The 21,777-nt window shown below is 40.3% G+C and overlaps 2 protein-coding genes across 5 annotated transcripts in view; one reads left to right on the forward strand and one right to left on the reverse strand.

The window, feature by feature from the left end:
• kcnh8 (potassium voltage-gated channel, subfamily H (eag-related), member 8) overlaps positions 1 to 21,777 on the reverse strand; it is a 138,132-nt gene that overhangs the window by 61,598 nt on the left and 54,757 nt on the right. Inside the window, exons 4-6 of the mRNA XM_062029273.1 lie at positions 13,437 to 13,564; positions 7,807 to 8,044; positions 6,232 to 6,389 (exon numbers count right to left, since the gene is read on the reverse strand). Of these exons, the coding sequence (XP_061885257.1) occupies positions 6,232 to 6,389; positions 7,807 to 8,044; positions 13,437 to 13,564 (524 nt within the window). The remainder of the gene's footprint in view (positions 1 to 6,231; positions 6,390 to 7,806; positions 8,045 to 13,436; positions 13,565 to 21,777) is intronic.
• LOC133635871 (DNA-binding protein SATB1-like) overlaps positions 1 to 21,777 on the forward strand; it is a 167,252-nt gene that overhangs the window by 7,575 nt on the left and 137,900 nt on the right. Inside the window, exon 1 of one of the 4 annotated variants that reach the window (XM_062029278.1) lies at positions 20,955 to 21,068. The exons of the other annotated variants lie outside the window; for them this stretch is intronic. The gene's annotated coding sequence lies outside the window, so the exon portion shown is untranslated. Of the gene's footprint in view, positions 1 to 20,954; positions 21,069 to 21,777 lie in introns of those variants that run through there. 4 annotated transcript variants of the gene reach the window in all.

The raw sequence follows: 21,777 nt of genomic DNA on the forward strand, positions 1-21,777 counted from the left end.
CCCCATACCATCACAGATGCTGGCTTTTCAACTTTGCGCCTATAACAATCCGGATGGTTCTTTTCCTCTTTGGTCCGGAGGACACAACGTCCACAGTTTCCAAAAACAATTTGAAATGTGGACTCGTCAGACCACAGAACACTTTTCCACATTGTATCAGTCCATCTTAGATGAGCTCAGGCCCAGCGAAGCCGACGGTGTTTCTGAGTGTTGTTGATAAACGGTTTTCGCCTTGCATAGGAGTTTTAACTTGCACTTACAGATGTAGCGACCAACTTTAGTTACTGACAGTGGGTTTCTGAAGTGTTCCTGAGCCCATGTGGTGATATCCTTTACACACTGATGTCGCTTGTTGATGCAGTACAGCCTGAGGGATCGAAGGTCACAGGCTTAGCTGCTTACGTGCAGTGATTTCTTCAGATTCTCGGAACCCTTTGATGATATTACGGACCGTAGATGGTGAAATCCCTAAATTCCTTGCAATAGCTGGTTGAGAAAGGTTTTTCTTAAACTGTTCAACAATTTGCTCACGCATTTGTTGACAAAGTGGTGACCCTCGCCCCATCCTTGTTTGTGAATGACTGAGCACTTCATGGAATCTACTTTTATACCCAATCATGGCACCCACCTGTTCCCAATTTGCCTGTTCACCTGTGGGATGTACCCAAATAAGTGTTTGATGAGCATTCCTCAACTTTATCAGTATTTATTGCCACCTTTCCCAACTTCTTTGTCACGTGTTGCTGGCATCAAATTCTAAAGTTAATGATTATTTGCAAAAAAAAAAAAGTTTATCAATTTGAACATCAAATATGTTGTCTTTGTAGCATATTCAACTGAATATGGGTTGAAAATGATTTGCAAATCATTGTATTCCGTTTATATTTACATCTAACACAATTTCCCAACTCATATGGAAACGGGGTTTGTAGAATGTATGCATGAAATAAGTTGTTGAACATACTAGACAACTTGTCTTTTAGTAGTAAGTAAGTAAACAGAGGCTCTGAATTGTCTGCTGATGTATGCAGTAACATATTGTGTCATTTATCATTTTATTATTTTGTCAACATTATTCATCTACTTGTTCATTTACTGTTAATATCTGCTCACTTTCTGTTTTAACATGTTCTATCTATACTTCTGTTCTAATGTAATAATCACTTATTCTTCTCTTTTTTGATACTTGACATTATTTTTGGATGATACTACAAATTTGGGTATGGATCCGATACCAAGTAGTTACAGGATCATACATTGGCTATAATTAAAGTTCTCCTGTGTCCAGCGATGTATTTCATGACTTTATAAACAATCACAAATTGACAAAATATTTTGTAATAATAAAAAAATATATTTTGTAATATCGACTTCATACTGCTCTTGTACTTGGTATCGTTGCAGTCGATATTTTTATTGTATTGATCTACCAAGTTGTTTACATTGAGGAGTGCTAGCTTGCTGTTAGCGGTTAGCTATTGTATCCTACGGAGTGTAGTGAAGCATGTTTAGCTATTTCTCGTCCTGCAGGGATGATACTTGAAAGAAACTTACTTTATTTGTTGCTATGGAGGCTAGGATTAGTGATTTAGAAGTAGCTACAACAGTAGCTATGTTTTAAAGCACCGCTTGTCGAGCGGAACTTAAATGTTCATAGCTTCACCTTTATCGTTAGTTTTTAGGCTAAAATAATGTCCTTTTTCGCTCTTCAGTCTCCACAATGTTTCCGCTTGTAAGTGCTCTGTGTGGGGAAATGTCCATGGAAAAAATAAGATTGGTATTTCTCAAAGGAAGTATAATTCATGAGTACTTTCTAATGTATATAGTATGCTGTACAACCATAATTCTGCTATATTACTGTTGTTAAGATATCTTCTTATTTTTACATAATTGGCAGTGATTTGCACAAAAAACAATGGAATGGAAAGGCATACAAGTTTACTGTAAAAATGTAAAATGTGTTTTATGAAGTTACTTGGGGACAATTACAGATTATTAATGGTTGCTGGCCGAGCCCCTTTTTTGCAGAAGGCAAGCAGGCCCGAGGGCCCAGAGACCCTAAACTTGAATTCTAAATCTGCTGGGACTGAGTGGTATTTCCATGAATAGACTCTGGAACCAAACAGGGACCTTTGCCGGGGGCGGCGTCAGCGTGACAGTGTGCCCACTCCTTCCCTCCGCTTTTAAAGACATATTTTTGTATTATTCTTTGCCTCCTCCTTGCATTGACATACATTGCAACCATAGACTCAATTTGGGGTTAATTTTTTTTGTATTGTTTTTTTGATAGTGCTTCTTATTAAATTACAGTATATATATATATATATATATATATATATATATATATATATATATATATATATATATATATATATATATATATATATATATATATATATATATATATATACATACAGTATATACTGTGTATATATATATATATATTTTTTATATATACATACATATATATATATATATATATATATATATATATATATATATATATATATATATATATATATATATATATATATATATATATATATATATATATATATATATATATTAGGGCTGCAAGAACTAATTGATTAAAACGATTAAAATACATTATTAAAATACATTATTAAAATAGTTGCCGGTTAATTTAGTCATCGATTCGTTGTATCTATGCTATGCGCATGCGCAGAGTTTTTTTTTTTTTTTTTTTTTAATAAAAAAAAAATATATATATATATTTTTTAAATAAACCTTTATTTATAAACTGCAACATTTACAAACAGCTGAGAAACAATAATCCAAATAAGTATGGTGCCAGTATGCTGTTTTCTTTCAATAAAATACTGGATAGGATAGAAATGCAGTTTGTCTCTTTTATCCGATTATTAATCGATTAATCGAAGTATTAATCAACAGGTTAATCGATTATCGAATTAATCGTTAGTTGCAGCCCTAAAATATATATATATATATATATATATATATATATATATATATATATATATATATATATATATATATATATATATATATATATATATATATATATATATATATATATATATATATATATATATATATATATATATTGCCAAAACTATTTGGCCACCCATCCCAATGATCAGAGTCAGGTGTCCTAATCACTTGGCCCGGTCACAGTTGTATAAAATCAAGCACTTAGGCATGTAAAATGTTTCTACAAACATTTGTGAAAGAATGGGCCGATCTCAGTGATTTCCAGCGTGGAACTGTCATAGGATGCCACCTGTGCAACAAATCCAGTCGTGAAATTTCCTCGCTCCTAAATACTCCAAAGTCAACTGTCGGCTTTATTATAAGAAAAGTGAAGAGTTTGGGAACAACAGCAACTCAGCCACTAAGTGGTAGGCCACGTAAACTGACAGAGAGGGGTCAGTGGATGCTGAAGCGCATAGTGCAAAGAGGTCGCCGACTTTCTGCACAGTCAGTTGCTGCAGAGCTACAAACTTCATGTGACCTTCCAATTAGCCCACGTACAGTACGCAGAGAGCTTCATGGAATGGTTTCCATGGCCGAGCAGCTGCATCTAAGCCATACATCACAAAGTCCAATACAAAGCGTCGGATGCAGTGGTGTAAAGCACATCGCCACTCGACTCTAGAGCAGTGGAGACATGTTCTTTGGAGTGATAAATCACGCTTTTCCATCTGGCAATCTGATGGACGAGTCTGGGTTTGGAGGTTGCCAGGAGAAAGGTACATTTCGGACTCCATTGTGCGGAGTGTGAAATTTGGTGGTGGAGGAATTATGGTGTGGGGTTGCTTTTCAGGAATTGGGCTTGGCCCCTTAGTTCCAGTGAAAGGAACTTTGAATGCTCCAGCATATCAAAACATTTTGGACAATTCTATGCTCCCAACCTTGTGGGAACAGTTTGGAGCGGGGCCCCTCCTCTTCCAACATGACTGTGCACCAGTGCACAAAGCAAGGTCCATAAAGACATGGATGACAGAGTCTGGTGTGGATGAACTTGACTGGCCTGCACAGAGTCCTGACCTGAACTCGATAGAACCCCTTTGGGATGAATTAGAACGGAGACTGAGAGCCAGGCCTTCTCGACCAACATCAGCGTATGACCTCACCAATGCGCTTTTGGAAGAATGGCAAAAAAATCCCTATAAACACACTGCACAACCTTGTGGACAGCCTTCCCAGAAGAGTTGAAGCTGTAGTAGCTGCAAAAGGTGGACTGACATCATATTGAACCCTATGGGTTAGGAATGGGATGGCACTTCAAGTTCATATGTGGGTCAAGGTAGGTGGCCAAATACTCTTGGCAATATCCATCCGTCCATCCATTTTCTACCGCTTATCCCTTTCGGGGTCGCGGGGGTGCTGGAGCCTATCTCAGCTACAATTGGGCAGAAGGCGGGGTACACCCTGGACAAGTCGCCACCTCATTGCAATATAGTGTATATATTTTATAAAATGTCACTTTGTTTTTTATTTACAGTCAAACCTGTCTTTAGCAACCAATTAAGCATTCTTTAAGCATAAACATGTCTCAATGAACCAAAAATATCAATACTACAAAAGAATTGGCCACTGGGTGAGAACAAACAAATGAAGAGCGCGCTGTTCAGTATCGTGGTCACTGATTGGCTCAGCCTCAGGCTGTCACGGAGTGGGGTTGCAGCTTGCTGCAGGATCGTTCCTCCAATGCTACACGGACTACTCCGGACGACAGCGTGCAGGTAAGATGTGGTTTATTTAACATAAATAGTAGATGGATACAAACAGACAAAAACAAAAGGAAAGCATGCCGTTCGCACGAGAAGCTAAAACAAAAACTTACTTAGCACCAGAATCAGGAATCAAGAACAGGAATAACGTGACTGTTGCATACAGCAAACAACGAAGCTACAATGAGTGACCGGGAGAAGCAGGCTTAAATAGAGTCTCTGATGATTAGACACAGGTGTGTCCCAAACAAGAGAGGCAGGTGAAAATCATAAGTAACCATGGTGATGAAACAAACTCACAGGTGCACAGGCAATAACCAAAGGAGTCCAAAACTAACAGAAAACACAAAACAAACATGATCCGGACCCAGGATCATGACACAGGCACCATTTCTATAGTGGATTAAAGGAGTATTGTGTTATTCTATGTGTAGAGGGCTTTCATGATGTTAAACAACTCATTTAGAAGGTTTTTTTTCTTTAGCTATGAAAATATTCGATTTATAATGAATAATTCCTACTTGTGGAAATTAATTGACCACGTTCTAGATAATCTTATTTATCTCACCGTATGAAATATAACTTCACTAATTATTTATTATTTTTAATGTTATTACTTATGGACTATATTGTGAACAAATTGAGAACAGGAAGTGAACAAAAGTGTTAGCAACTGCTATGTAAAGGAAAAGGGGTAGCTCTGCTTCTTCCTACTCCTTTTCAAACATGTTGCATAGAGAAACTGGGAATTGCGACGTATCATGTCGTATGCATGCATGTTCGAAATAAACTCAAACTCAAACTCAGGCCTGATACCAATTAACAGCGATAAAGGAGGGATTATTGTGGTTTTAATGTGTGTAGCATTGCACTGCTTCCCCTGTAGTAGTTTTTAATATTTTGCTTGCATTATTTAGTGCTGAATTAAACATATTGTTTAACAAGTACCCTTCTCAACACTGAACACAAAACCTTTGCAAAGGCAGTCTTTGTGACACACTTCATGCACCTAATGTGATGACAAAGGTCTCTTGACGGTGTGAATGAGGTGGCTCTGAAAGATAAGTGAAAGCAAACAGCACTTATGATAAAACCAAGTATTCATCAGACACGGTCAAGTCGTGGAGCTGCACCTAATTGCCCCACAAGTGTGCTTCCTCCTTCCCCTTACTCTGGGCTCTCCTTAAGGGGGTCAAGCCGCCCGGAACAAGCTTTTAATGATGCAATAAAGTAGAATTGAAAGCCTCTGTATGGTATGTGCAATCAATAGACAGAATCAAAGAGGCAGCGGAGCAGCAAAGGAAACAATCCAGAACATGAGAAATGTCAGATGTTGGCAGGATTGGTGAAAGTCCAATCAATCACCAATGTTGACAAGTATGCTTTCAAAGTGGTGTGTTCCAATCCTGTATGACTTCACTAATGTCAAAATCATCTATCAGTCCATCATTAGAGGTATTTTCAATATATGCATATTGATTATGCGCCTATGCAGGAAGAGCCAAAGACTACTCACCACGCTGACTTTAAAGGCGTAAAGCAGGTCAAAGGGCAATGCAGCCACCAGGTCGATGATGAACCAGGTGGTCAGGTAGTGAATGCAAATCTGCCGCGCGTCAAAGATCACCTGACCTGACTTGCTGACATAAGTGGTGCGGAAATTGAAAACAATATCTGCAACAACAAACGTGTGTTAGCACAACTTAAAATGTAATCACATTTAATATAGCAGACAAAATACAACTTGTTCATTTATATTTCAAGATTCTGTATATCAGTATAATACTTATTCATTCTCAACATGAATTATTGTTTATTTTAGGTAGGATTTAATTATTACTACTATCATGTGAAAAAAAATACTGCTTAAATATGTAAAAATAAACTTTTCAAAAATAACTTATTTTTAAAATTTTTAATTTTTATTATTATTAATCAATCCAACAAAACAATACACAACAATACCATAATAATGCAATCCAAATCCAAAACCAAACCCGACCCAGCAACATTCAGAATAGCAATAAACAGAGCAATTGAGAGGACACACAAACATGACACAGAACAATCTAAAAGTAGTGAAACAAAAATGAACATTATCAACAACAGTATCAATATTAGAAATTTCTACATAGCAGTGATTAAAAATCCCTCATTGACATTATCATTATAGACATTAAATAACTTCTGAAAATATTTTTTTTGTCTGCCAAAATAACTTAAAAAAATAAAGAATAAAAAAAGATGATATCTGTCTATTACCTGACCGCTTCTATGTTAGCTACCTTTATGATGTATATTTTCTGCTGGATCTACTCTCTATTTTATGCTGCCCTTTATTTTTGCTGCAGCTGTTTACATATACTGTAATATTGTACATGGTCATTTGGATTTTTTATATATTGTATATCTATATAAACATATAATAATATTACATATGTAAATATACATATATATATATATTTTATATTGCTACTATGGTACATTTTTAGTCTACTTTATAGCTGCATTATCCTTTCCATCCTTTGTAACTGAGCTACTGTGTGGAACAATTTCTCTTGTGGATCAATAAAGTTTGTCTAAGTCTAATTGTTAAAAGTAAATCTTTTTTTTTATTGCAATCAATAGGGTGTCATGATCCCACATGACAGTTTGGACTTTATTTGTGTTTGGTCATTTCCTGTCCTGGTGCTCTTGTTTTGACAGTATTGGTGCTTTACTTGTACTTTTCTTGTTCTGCCAGCACACATTAGTTCCGTTTAGTTCCTTGTTCCCTCCTTCAGTGCTGGTTCACTATGTGCTGGTTTACTATCTGCTGTGGGCCAAAATGTTCTGTTGTTTTCTGAGTGACTTGGATTCTGCATGGTGCCTAATAACAGGACCTCCTGCTTTCTCCCTTCTCTGCATTCTGGGATCACGCCGACATGCGTCATCATCACAGGGATTCCTTTTACATGTTTTAAAATGACTTCATGAATGTGTTGATTCTCTGCAGATTTGGCGTCTTAATCAAAGCAACCAGGAAGTCACAAACAATCATTCAAAGTGCGTAACCTCCCTGGCGGAGGTCTTTAACTCGGGCCTAACCCACCCAAAATGAAGAGAATCTCCACGGCGATGTCGCTGACGGTCGTGCTGCGAGTCAGGTCGTCGTCGTCGCCGATGAAGCACACGTTGTATGGCACGGTGACCGCCACATAGAAAGTGGCGAGCAGGATTAGCCAGTCCCAGCCGGCTTTGCACGTGCTGTAATGCAGCAGGATGAATTTGGACTTTTTGGCGTCTGCTACCTTGTACTCTGGGAGGGCGGGAGGGTCGCCAAATACATTCTGAATAGGACGCATAAAAAGCACAGCTTTACACAAAAGATACAGTTCACACTAGGGTGGAGGGATAAGGCATAAAATCACTATTGATATTTACCTTGCTGCCTCTTGTCTAACCATATATATCATAATATCGCAGCCTCTTGCGTAACCATATATATCATGATATCACATCCTTTTGCGTAACCATATATATCATGATATCGCAGCCTCTTGCTTAATCTGTATATCATGATATCGTAACCTTTTGCGTAACCATATATATCATAATATCGTAGCCTCTTGCTTAACCATACATATCATGATATCGCAGCAACTTGTCTAACCACATATATCATGATATCGCAGCCTCTTGCGTAACCATATATATCATTAAGAGCCAGCCTCTTGCGCAACCATATATATCCTGATATCGCAGCGTCTTGTGTAACCATATATATACTGTATATATCATGATATCGCAGCCTCTTGAAGTAACCATGTATATATCATGATATTGTAGCCTCTTGCGTAACCATATAAATCATATCGTAGCCTCTTGTGTAACCATATATATATCATGATATCGCAGCCTCTTGCGTAACCATATATAGCATGACACCGTAGCCTCTTGCGTAACCATATATAAATCATGATATTACAGCCTCTTGCGTAACCAAATACATCATGATATCGCAGCCTCTTGCGTAACCATATATATCATGATATCGCAGCCTCTTGCGTAACCATATATAGCATGATATCGCAGCCTCTTGCGTAACCAGGCCGAGTCATACCAAAGACTATAAAAATGGGACCCATTACCTCCCTTCTTGGCACTCAGCATCAAGTGTTGGAATTGGGGGTTAAATCACTAAAATGATTCCCAGGCCACCGCTGCTGCCCACTGCTCCCCTCACCTCCCAGGGAGTGATCAAGGGTGATGGGTCAAATGCAGAGAATAATTTTGCCACACCTAGTGTGTGTGTGTGACAATCATTGGCACTTTAACTTAAAGGCCTACTGAAACCCACTACTACCGACCACGCAGTCTGATAGTTTATACATCAATGATGAAATCTTAACATTGCAACACATGCCAATACGGCCGGGTTAACTTATAAAGTGCAATTTTAAATTTCCCGCTAAACTTCCGGTTGAAAACGTCTATGTATGATGACGTATGCGCGTGGTGTCAATCGTTGAAACGGAAGTGTTCGGACACATTGTATCCAATACAAAAAGCTCGGTTTTCATCGCAAAATTCCACAGTATTCTGGACATCTGTGTTGGTGAATCTTTTGCAATTTGTTTAATGAACAATGAAGACTGCAAAGAAGAAAGCTGTAGGTGGGATCGGTGTATTAGCGGCTGGCTGCAGCAATACAACCAGGAGGACTTTGACTGCCGCCGACCGCATCTATGATCGGGTGAAGTCCTTCGTCGCTCCGTCGATCGCTGGAACGCAGGTGAGCACGGGTGTTGATGAGCAGATGAGGGCTGGCTGGTGTAGGTGGATAGCTAATGTTTTTAGCATAGCTCTGTGAGGTCCCGTTGCTAAGTTAGCTTCAATGGCGTCGTTAGCAACAGCATTGTTAAGCTTCGCCAGGCTGGAAAGCATTAACCGTGTATTTCCAGGTCCATGGTTTAATAGTATTGTTGATTTTCTGTCTATCCTTCCAGTCAGGGGCTTATTTCTTTTGTTTCTATCTGCAGTTAAGCCCGATGCTATCACGTTAGCTCCGTAGCTAAAGTGCTTCGACGATGTATTGTCATGGAGATAAAAGTCACTGTGGATGTCCATTTCGCGTTCTCGACTCTCATTTTCAAGAGGATATAGTATCCGAGGTGGTTTAAAATACAAATCCGTGATCCACAATAGAAAAAGAAGAGAGTGTGGAATCCAATGAGCCTTTGTACCTAAGTTACGGTAAGAGCAAAAAAAAAGATGCGTCCTGCACTGCACTCTAGTGCTTCACTCTCATGTTCCTTATCCACGAATCTTTCATCCTGGCTCAAATGAATGGGGTAATCGTCGCTTTCTCGGTCCGAATCGCTCTCGCTGCTGGTGTAAACAATGGGGAAATGTGAGGAGCCTTTCAACCTGTGACGTCACGCTACTTCCGGTACAGGCAAGGCTTTTTTTATCAGCGACCAAAAGTTGCGAACTTTATCGTCGATGTTCTCTACTAAATCCTTTCAGCAAAAATAGGCAATATCGCGAAATGATCAAGTATGACACATAGAATGGATCTGCTATCCCCGTTTAAATAAAAAAAAAATCATTTCAGTAGGCCTTTAATATATATCATGATATCGCAGCCTCTTGTGCAACCATGTATATCATGATATCGCAGCCTCTTGCATAACCATATATATCATGATATCGCAGCCTCTTGTGTAACCATGTAGATCATGATATCGCAGCCTCTTGCGTAACGATATATACTGTATCATGATATCGCAGCCTCTAGCGTAACCAAATATTTATCATGATATTTCTTTGGCATTTTTGAGAACATTTTTGAATTGGCCCCAAGGAAAGCTAAACTGAAATAATAAACGTGGTTTTGATAAGGCCAAATTTATATTGCATATTATCGCCCATTCCTAGGACATATAGATGATCAAAAACAATCTGAAGATCCCTGGTGGGATACACTGTGGTTATCTACAATCAACAAGAATGTTGATTGTAGTTTATAAAAGTGTTACTGAGGTCTCGATTCCTCTTTAAACCAGTGTACAGCCATCCCTCGTTTATGGTGACTAATTGTTTTGTTATGGTTTGAGTTGTGTGGGAACATGCATACAATTACAACATGATACGTAACCATTTCCACTTTCTCTTTTTAACGAGTTCGAAAAGGAGCAGAAAGAAGCAGAGCTTAATTAATCCTACCCCTTTTACATTACGTAGCAATTGCTAACACTTTTGTTCACTTCCTGTTCTCAATTTATTCACAACATAATCCATAAATACTGACATTAAAAAATAAATAAATAGTGAAGTAAGTTGTATTTCATATATGGTGAGATGATTAAGATTATCAATGAATTCAGAATTTTTATCATGGTTCTTCTTCTTTGTTCTTTGTAAATACTTTGAACGGTTTCTTAAAATGGATCATATTAGTACATTGTTTATTAATCCATCCCATAATTTAATTCCACATACTGATATACTAAATGTTTTAAATGTTGTACGTGCATACAAATGTTTTAAGTTACATTTTTCTCCAAGGTTATATTTCTCCTCTTTCGTTGAGAAGAATTGTTGTACATTCTTGGCTCGCAGGTTATAGTTTGTATTGTACATCATTTTAGCTGTTTGCAAATTCACTATATTGTGGAATTTCAGTATTCTCAATTTGATAAATAAAGTGTTTGTATGTTCTCTATATCCAACATGATATGGCTTGGCTTTTAACACGTGAGTTGTGTGGTCTTCTGTCCTCTGTTGTCCTCTGTGGTTTTTTTAAATAAATTTTGATTTCTATTTACTGTTTTAATTGGTTTAACCCTTTAAAATCGTTTTTAATCATATGTATTTTTATATTGTTTTTATATTTATTTAATTTTTGTTTTTATTCAGTCATTGGTGGAGCATAATATTGTTTTTAATATTGTTTTTAATATTGTTTTTAACATGGCTGTGCATCACTTTGGAAACATTCTTGTTGTTTAAATGTGCTATATAAATAAAGTGGATTGTATTGATTGATGATGTAATATTCTAACAGATCTTTTTTGTAACACGGTTAGTGAATGAAGTGTACATTTGTAATTAATTCCTTATATTTGTGCACAATAACTCAGATATGGTAAAACTAGCAAGCAGTAAAGAATATGAAGTGATTTTTGGTACAACACATATTTAGCTTTATTTTTTATCAATGTTTTTTTTACCACTTTATGTTGTGTATTTTTTGTATGATATTTCTAGTTCATTTTATCATCTATTATTACATCCAAATATGTGATTTAATTTACCCTTTCAATATTTGTATTTGTGTTTGACTTACTCTTCTACTGTTACCAAATATTATTATTTTAGTTTTACTGAGATTCAAAGATAGTCTGTTTTTGTCAAACCATCTCTTTAATTCCTTTCTTCTGTTATTATTTGTATTAGTTTCTGTGTATTCTTTCCTGAACAAAACGCTGTTGGATCATCCACAAATAATACTGTCAGTCTTTTGTAACTTTACCAATGTCATTTATATAAAGATTGAACAATTTTGGTCCCAGTATTGATCCCTGGGGTAAACCACAGGATATATTTAGTAGATGTGTGTTTGCTGAGCTTCACGTATTGTTTCCTGTTGGTTAAGTAGCTTCTAATCCAGTTTAAGACCAACCCTCTGATGCTATACCGTTCTAATTTTTTTATTAAAATATTGTGATTAATTGTGTCAAATGCTTCAGTTCGATCCATAAACACTGCACTCTGTTTACCATCTCTTGCACTGGTAATCATTGTTGAAATATTAGCTCATTCTGTATCCATGTTGGTTCTAATTGGTTACAGACTTGACTGTGAATTTCAGCAAAGGAGGATTAACAATAATATATTTTCATAGATAGAGCATTTGAAAACTGTTAACGACCTTCTAAATAAGTTTTTTTTAAAACGTAAATACAACTATTTAAACATGAAATAAAACCCATATAGTTAACGTTACACTTGTTTTACCCAATGTAGTATCTTTGAATGTGTTCTACTGTAGATTACAGTACTCAGCAGGATCTTTTCTTATGGCTGTCACACGGCCTACCAATATTTAATCAAATCCTAGGTAATTCCTCTCGGTTAGAACTGGACTCGGATGTGCTGAAACCACAGACGTGTGTTGTTCCGCAAAAACTCAGTCAAGCCGAAAGCCGCAGCTACGAGCATTAGCCGTGTTGTACGCATTGCGTGTCGCCTGTTTTCATTCCAGGCTCACCAATGGCCTGTGGATGTTGAAGATGAAGTGCATCCGTAAATAAAGTGCTAACCTCGCTCATTCCGCTGCTTATAGCAGTCTTGTTAGCACAAAGTGTCTTTAAACATCACTTGTGTCAAAGGCTCACCAGTGTGGAGATGTGTTATTGATGAGGCAGGAGTTGAAGATTGTCGCGGTGAAGATAGCACCGGTTTGTGTTGTGTTTGTTGGCACCCGGAAGTTGATTGCCTCAACACAATCATAGAAAGTAAGACAAACGCTGCACTGTAATACATATAAGACACAAATAAGACTCAATTTAGGCCAACAATATGTAGAATATGCATAAAAGTTGTTTTTCAATTGTAGTGAAGCTGCAATATTTGAATTGTGATGCGGCGAGGGACGACTGTACTTTAAGTAGTCACTTCCTGCCCTACGGTTTTTTGGTTTGTATACAGTAGTGTAGTTCCAGTGCTTGGATGGACCTTGTTGAGCTTGATTTTGCTCTTCTCTCGGCTGTGGAGGTGTCCAGACACGTGGTAGAGAACCGTGCTGCTGCGCATGCGAGCCGAGCTGAACGGAGACCCGGTCTTCATCCTGCCACGCCGCCGCTCTACAAGCACAAACACACGTACACAAACATAGACACAGAAATGAACATTGTCACTCAACTAGCACACAAAGCATTTAGGGCCTGATCTACTAAGATCCAAATAAGTACTCAACAGCGTGTGCAAACTTATCCATTCTATGTGCTAATAGTGGGCAATTGATAGCAAGTGCAAAAGTGATGCAGACCGGCTGTCACCATGGAGACACTCATTTACCTCCACATTCCTGACATCATATGCTCCAACCAAACAGTGCTGTTTTGTTATGTTGTGGAATAGCAGTACACAGCACCTTTTCTATAGAAGTGCAATCTGGACAAAATAGCCTATTTTTAGCACGCCGAAGGTGCGCTCTTGGAGGCGCCGGTGTTGCGATGGGAGGTGCAGGTGTTGCCATGGTGCGTCTAGAATGATCCCAGAAGAACACACACACGTAGGACAGAGGATTTTCTGTGTTTGCAGCACGATTGCCTCCTTTCTCATAGCCAGTTGTGCATCATTGTGACAGTTTTCACGCACATTTCAAACAATTTTAGCCTTGATAAATCACACTGAGTGCTAAATGATCACATTTGCATCTCCCCCTCCCAGAGTTGACGGCATTCTGATCATCAGCATATATTTTGCACAAAATGGATTGCTCATTAACCCCTTGTGCAACTTTAAGATTGACTATACACACTTACAAAGTGTCCTATTTTAGCAATAATCATTTGTTTTCAACTTCAGATCTATCTATTGATATAAAGCTTTTAGTATTTGTTATAGCTGATGTTATATGGCCGTTTGTCAAAAATAAAAATAGTTCTCTAAAAATGTGAAAAAACAAAATATGCAATATTTCTAAAATGAGTGGAATATTTGCGGTTGTGTAATTACAGCCTTGAATTGGTCCATACTGCATGACATGATTGATTTTGCTACAGTCGACATACAGACAAACAAATAGTATTTTTGCAGTGCCTAATGAGATGAAATGAGTGAGAAGGCAGTCAGGGCTTGGTCAAGTTTAGGTAAGTAAGGCCATGTCCACACCAACACGGATGCTTAATAAACGCATCCAAAATCGCTGCCGTTGTGTCCTTGGGCAGGACACTTCACCCTTGCCCCCGGTGTCGCTCACACCGGAGAATGAATGATGAATGAATGAGTTGTAAAGATGAATGATGGGTTCTCACTTCTCTGTGAAGCGCTTTGAGTGTCTAGAAAAGCGCTATATAAATAATAAATACATTTTGTCCTCAAAAACACATACTTTTGTACTCAAAAATGCATACTTTTGTCCTCAAAAACGCATACTTTTGTCATCAAAAACGCATACTTTTGTCATCAAAAACGCATACTTTTGTCATCAAAAACGCATACTTTTGTCCTTAACAAAGCATACTTTTGTTCTAAAATACGCATACTTTTTTTGTCCTTTAAAAAAACATTCTTTTGTCCTCATAAACGCACATTTTTGTACTCTTTCATTGCATTTCAGCAGTTCAATGGCAGTTTAACTCATTTACGCTCATCAAAGCTCTGAGAATTAAGTTAATGGATTTTTTGGTGACATCTGGTGGTTTAAGTGGCACAATCACAACAACACAATATGTTCGCATAGTAACATAGCAGGATTACAACCTGTTACGAATGGCAGTTATAATGGGGCCGAAAGATGTCTTAAAGGTCTACTGAAACCCACTACTACCGACCACGCAGTCTGATAGTTTATATATCAATGATGAAATCTTAACATTGCAACACATGCCAATACGGCCGGGTTAACTTATAAAGTGCAATTTTAAATTTCCCGGCAAATTTCCGGCTGAAAACGTTTCGATATGATGACGTTTGCGCATGACGTCAACGGTTGAAGCGGAAGTATTCGGAGCCCATTGAATCCAATACAAAAAGCTCTGTTTTGTCACTCAAAATTCCACAGTATTCTGGACATCTGTGTTGGTGAATCTTTTGCAATTTGTTTAATGAAAAATGGAGACTGCAAAGAAAAAAGTTGTAGGTGGGATCTGTGTATTAGCGGCGGACTACAGCAACACAACCAGGAGGACTTTGAGGATAGCAGACGCGCTAGCCGAACAACCTCACGTTGACTTCCTCCATTTCCGGGCCGCCAACCGCATCGGTGATCAGGTGAAGTCTTTCGTCGTACCGTCAATCGCTGGAACGAAGGTGAGCACGGGTTGTGATGAGCAGATGAGAGCTGGCGTAGGTGCAGAGCTAATGTTTTTAGCATAGCTCTGTCGAGGTTCTGTAGCTAAGTTAGCTTCAATGGCGCCGTTAGCAACAGCATTGCTAGGCTTTGCCAAGCTGGAAAGCATTAACCGTGTAGTTACATGTCCAGAGTTTGGTAGTATTGTTGATCTTCTGTCTATCCTTCCAGTCAGGGACTTATTTGTTTTGTTTCTATATGCAGTAAAGCCTGATGCTATCACGTTAGCTCAGTAGCTAAAGTGTTTCGCCGATGTATTGTCGTGGAGATAAAAGTCACTGTGAATGTCCATTTCGCGTTCTCGACTCTCATTTTCAAGAGGATATAGTATCCGAGGTGGTTTGAAATACAAATCTGTGATCCACAATAGAAAAAGGAGAGTGTGGAATCCAATGAGCCAGCTTGTACCTAAGTTACGGTCAGAGCGAAAAAAGATACGTACTGCACTGCACGTTAGTCCTTCACTTTCACATTCCTCATCCACAAATCTTTCATCCTCGCTCAAATTAATGGGGTAATCGTCGCTTTCTCGGTCCAAATCTCTTTCGCTGCTGGTGTAAACAATGTGCAGATGTGAGCAGCCCTTCCTCCGGTGTCGTCACGCTACTTCTGGTAGCGGCAAGGCTTTTTTTTATCAGAGACCAAAAGTTGCGAACTTTATCGTCGTTGTTCTATACTAAATCCTTTCAGCAAAAATATGGCAATATCGCGAAATGATCAAGTATGACACATAGAATGGATCTGCTATCCCCGTTTAAATTTTAAAAAATAATTTTAGTAGGCCTTTAACACACAGTGTGTATACTTTGTTTACATCCTTTTCTAACAACGTTTTGTGAGAATGAGATATTTTTAAGTGTTCTTTTTAATCCATAGTCATGTTCAAAGCAGCTAGTATTTTCCCATGTAGTGTGTCTTCTCGTGACCTCCTTGCCTTTATCTTATGTCCCCGAGTAAACTCTTTGTTTTGTTTTAAGGGCTCCTGTTTGTAGGCTCACAGAGCTGTTTTGGCCAGTTTCTTATCTGTTTTGAAGAAGCAGCCATGCTCCTTTCTGGGCAAGAGGGGCTGTTTTTGCTCTACATAAGCTGACTCTTTTTGTTTGGATTTAGACCTCGCTTGCTCATGTTATAGTTGCATTGTAAGGGCTGGTCTCCTGAAGCTTCAGTAAAACTTGGTATTTTACCATTCTGTCTCTGGGGTCCTTTATACTCAACATACTGTATGTTATCCAAAATAACTTGGAATTGACCAGTGTGTTTTACTCCCTGAGAGGATGACTGGTCGCGTGCAACTGTTTCAATCAAAAGCACAATGCGATTTCATAAAAACAAAACCTAACCTTCAAACGGAATTCTCCTATCACAAAAGCAACAGGTTTAAAGGCTGTTTTGGTGTTGAGAGACACAAGCTTGTCCGTCTTCGCGGACGGGGATTACGCACGCCTCTACCAGGCATCTTCCTCTCCAACGTCCGCTCACTTGCCAACAAGATGGACAAGCTAGCGTTGCTGATGAGAAGGAACAAGAACTTCTCCTCATCCTGTGTGTTGTGTTTCACGGATACTTGGCTGAGCGCAAGTGTCCCGGACAGCGCGCTTCAACTGGAGGGCTTTCATCTTCTCCGCGCGGACCGAGACGCGGCGCTCTCTGGCAAAAAAAGAGGCGGTGGACTCTGCTTCTTTATCAACAATAGCTGGTGTACAGACGTGACAGTGATTTCCAGACACTGTTCTTCTTCTCTGGAATATTTCTTCATCCACTGTAAGCCCTTTTACTCACCGCGTGAGATTGTTTCATTCATTCTCGTGGCTGTTTACATCCCGCCCGGCGCGGACGTGCGTGACGCTCAGCTCTTGTTATCGTGCTTGGTGACTTTAACAAGGGAAATTTGAGCCAGGAATTACCAAAGTATAGACAGTTTATTAAATGCCCGACCAGAGAGGAGAACACGCTGGATCACTGCGACACTACATTGAGCAAGGCTTTTCATGCAGTCCCGCGCGCTGCTCTTGGACTATCAGATCACGTGATGGTGCACTTAATCCCTTCATACAGACAGAGACTGAAACTGGCTAAACCTGTTATGAGGAATATTAAGAGTTTCACCGCCGAGTCTGTGGACGAGTTGCGTGCTTGTTGGGAAACGACAGACTGGGAGGCATTTGGAGCGGCCACGAACAATCTGGACGAGTATACGGACACTGTGACCTCATACATACAGTTCAATGAGGCGCGCATCATTCCAACGCGCACCAGGGTTTGTTATAACAACGACAAGCCCTGGTTCACACCCAAGCTCCGACAGCTGCGCAAGAAGAAGGAGGCTGCGTGGAGAAGCGGGGGCTGAAGTACATACAGAGAAGCGAAGTACCACTTCACCAGGGAAGTGGAGAAAGCTAAATCTGTGTACTCTAACCGTCTACAGGAACAGTTCCGCTCCAATGATTCTGCGGCAGTTTGGAGAGGTCTAAGGGCCCTTACGAACTATAAGCCCAAATGACCGGACTCTCGCTCAGGGCCTCAACACACATTACTGTTGTCATGAACAGCCTTCAGCTCATCAAAGCCATGCTCCCCCCACCATCACCCTCCCCACCAATGCCAGCACTTCATTAAAGGAGTTAAAGGACTCAAAGGACTCCAATGACATCACAGGACTCCAAAAACATCATAAGACTGTAAAGACCCTCTCCATCAAAGAAGAGGATGTACGCCGGCAGTTCTTGAAGCTGAATACGCGGAAGGCCCCCGGGCCGGATGGTGTCTCCCCCTCCACTCTCAGACACTGTGCGGACCAGCTGGCTCCTGTCTTCACTGACATTTTTAACACCTCTCTGGAGCTATGCCGCGTGCCGTCCTGCTTTAAGACCTCCACCATTGTCCCTGTCCCAGGACGGATCACAGGACTAAATGACTACAGGCCGGTCGCGCTGACGTCTGTGGTCATGAAGTCCCTTGAGCGCTTGGTCCTGCCCCACCTCAAGGACATCACCGCCCCCCTCCTGGACCCACTGCAGTTCGCCTACAGAGCCAACAGGTCTGTGGATGATGCAGTGAACCTGGCCCTCCACTTCATCCTGGAGCATCTGGACTCCCCAGGAACCTACGCTAGGATCCTGTTTGTGGACTTCAGCTCTGCCTTCAACACCATCCTCCCTGGACTGCTACGAGACAAGCTCTACCAGCTCAGTGTGCCCGACTCCTTCTGCAGTTGGATTAATGACTTCCTGACAGACCGAAGACAGCACGTACGGCTGGGGAAGATTGTCTCGGACAGTCGAACCACAAACACTGGTACTCCTCAGGGCTGTGTACTCTCCCCCTGGCTCTTCTCCCTGTATACAAACTGCTGCACCTCCAGTCACCAATCCGTAAAACTGCTCAAGTTTGCGGATGACACCACCCTCATCGGGCTCATCTCGAATGGCGATGAGTCCGCCTACAGGAGAGAGGTGGACCGGCTGACGTCCTGGTGCAGCCTCAACAACCTGGAGCTGAACGCCCGGAAAACAGTGGAGATGATCATGGACTTCAGGAAAGTCACAGCCCTACCATCCCCCCTCACCCTGATTGACTCTCCCACCCCCGTCCCCATTGTGGACTCCTTCCGTTCCTTGGGCACCATCATCACCCAGGACCTCAAGTGGGAGCTGACCATCAGCTCCCTCATCAAGAAGGCCCAGCAGAGGATGTACTTCCTGCGGCAGCTGAGGAAACTTAAGGTGCCGACCGAGATGCTGGTGCAGTTTTACTCAGCCATCATAGATTCCATCCTGACCTCCTCCATCACAGTGTGGTTCCCCGGCGCCACAGTCCAGGATAAGAATAGACTGCAGCGCATCGTACATGCTGCTGAGAAGGTGATTGGCTGCAAGCTCCCATCCCTCCAGGACTTGTTCTCCTCCAGGACCAGGAGGCGTGTGGGTCGGATCACAGCTGACTCTTCTCACCCTGGACACACACTATTCTCCCCTCTCCCCTCAGGCAGGAGACTACGCTCCATCCAGACCCACACCTCCCGCCACCTGAACAGTTTTTTCCCCTCGGCCATCAGGCAAATGAACAATAACTCCTAACAGCAGCTCTTTGAATTCCTTGAATTCCTTCTAAGTCTATCTGATAGCTCAGTCACAGCTCTTTTTATTACCAAATATGTGTTATATGTGTTTTATGTCGCACGTTTGCACCAAGAAAAATTCCTAGTTTGTGAACCCGTTCTCAAACAATGGCAATAAAACGATTCTGATTCTGAAACGGAATTCTCCTATCACAAAAGCAACAGGTTTAAAGGCTGTTTTGGTGTTGAGAGACACAAGCTTAGTAGACCAGCTTTGCGTGCGCTATCAAGTTTGCACGTAAACCTTCAATAGACCAGGCCCTGAGTCTGCTAGAAGTGCCACTTTGTGACACACATGGAGAAAGTAATGAAACAGTAAAGTTGTCTTACAGTAAGACGTTTGTGGCTAGCAGGCTTGTTGACAAATATTTTAGAACTAGGAGCAGGACAACATATTACTATTACAACTTTGATCTGTCATGGTGCAGCCTATTATTGAAGATAGACTGTTTCAAAGTGGTTCACTTCTTTTGACATCACTAAGCATGTCCACTTTGCGTTACACTTGAATGGCCATGAATCATTGAAATATTCCCTGTTTGACCCTGGAACAGATGACTTCCTACAGGAAAATCTGATTTGTATGTGCTGCAAAACATACGCAAGTGGAAAATCGATCTTTCCTTTGCAAACATGCATCTTGTTTATGTTTTTCACCCATTTCCTAGTGTCCAATAACTTTGTTTCTGGTTTTAGATACAGTCCCATTGCTCTGCTTAAGGTAATGATTGATGAACATGTTCTGCAACAAGGCAGAGCAATGTTGGGCGGAGGCACTTAAGTAAACTGTGATGGATTTGTCATGGTAAATTGCTGCTTCTGAGGTGGCAGTGTGTTTGTGTTGGTGTGTGTGTGTGTGTGTGTGTGTGTGTGTGTGTGTGTGTGTGTGTGCGCGTGCGTGCGTGCGTGCGTGCGTGCGTGCGTGCGTGCGTGTGTGCGTGTGTGTGTGTGTGGAAGAGTGATGTGTTCAGGAGTGCAACTTGGATAATAGAATGAGAGTTATTGCCAGCAGGCGCTCGGAAGCCACCGGAAAGAACTCTTCTGGTCCAGATTGGCTTAAGGGCAGATAACGGCAATAACAAAGCAAGGAATAGAAGTGATAACTGCTTTTGAGTGTCCTTTGGAAAAACGCCTGCTTTCTCCGGCGCGCCAGTGAACACCAACGAACCCCCAGGTGAGGCAGGAAGACAGGACCCATTCATAAAGTGCCACAGCCTAGGGGGACGCGACGCGGCAGGAGCGATGCAGAAACGGAGAAATGCTTTATTTTTAGACCTAATGAATATGCCTCTGCTTTTGTACACGCTCTTATGGGGATGTGGGAGGGGGGAGGGGTGCGCATAGCATACATACGGTAGATATGTGAGGGCGGTGGCTGCCATGTAAGGAATGTACGGTAATACTCTACGAGAAATAGAATGGAGGGAGTTGACAAATTAGAGTTGAGACTTTGCGAAGGCACACCAGCAAGCTACCTTTCATACTGTCGAGTTGGCAGAAAATGGTCATTTGGCCTCACTTTACATGAACAAAAAAAGCTTTCTACATACAATATTTTCAACACTGTAAAAGTCCATTCATGTCAGCAGTTCAACTTTAAATGTGAAATTATAATGTGATATAAACTCTATGCATGCAAAGTGACAAATGTTACGGTGGTATTTATCATTTTCATGTTCATGTTTTTGAAAACCCAACATTTTCTGAGGTTTTCATAAGCTGTAAGCAATACATGATATCAAAAGTTGCATGTGATGAGCATATGTCATATATAGGTTTAATCTTCTACAGTACACCTAATTGTTGGAATAAACCATATTCAAATGTTTGGACGCCACGCCTTTCACCTTTATGTAGGCTACTGTGCTGAATAGTGATTGCAC

The sequence above is a fragment of the Entelurus aequoreus genome, linkage group LG20 (genome assembly GCF_033978785.1).
Source record: "Entelurus aequoreus isolate RoL-2023_Sb linkage group LG20, RoL_Eaeq_v1.1, whole genome shotgun sequence".
Lineage (NCBI taxonomy): Eukaryota > Metazoa > Chordata > Actinopteri > Syngnathiformes > Syngnathidae > Entelurus > Entelurus aequoreus.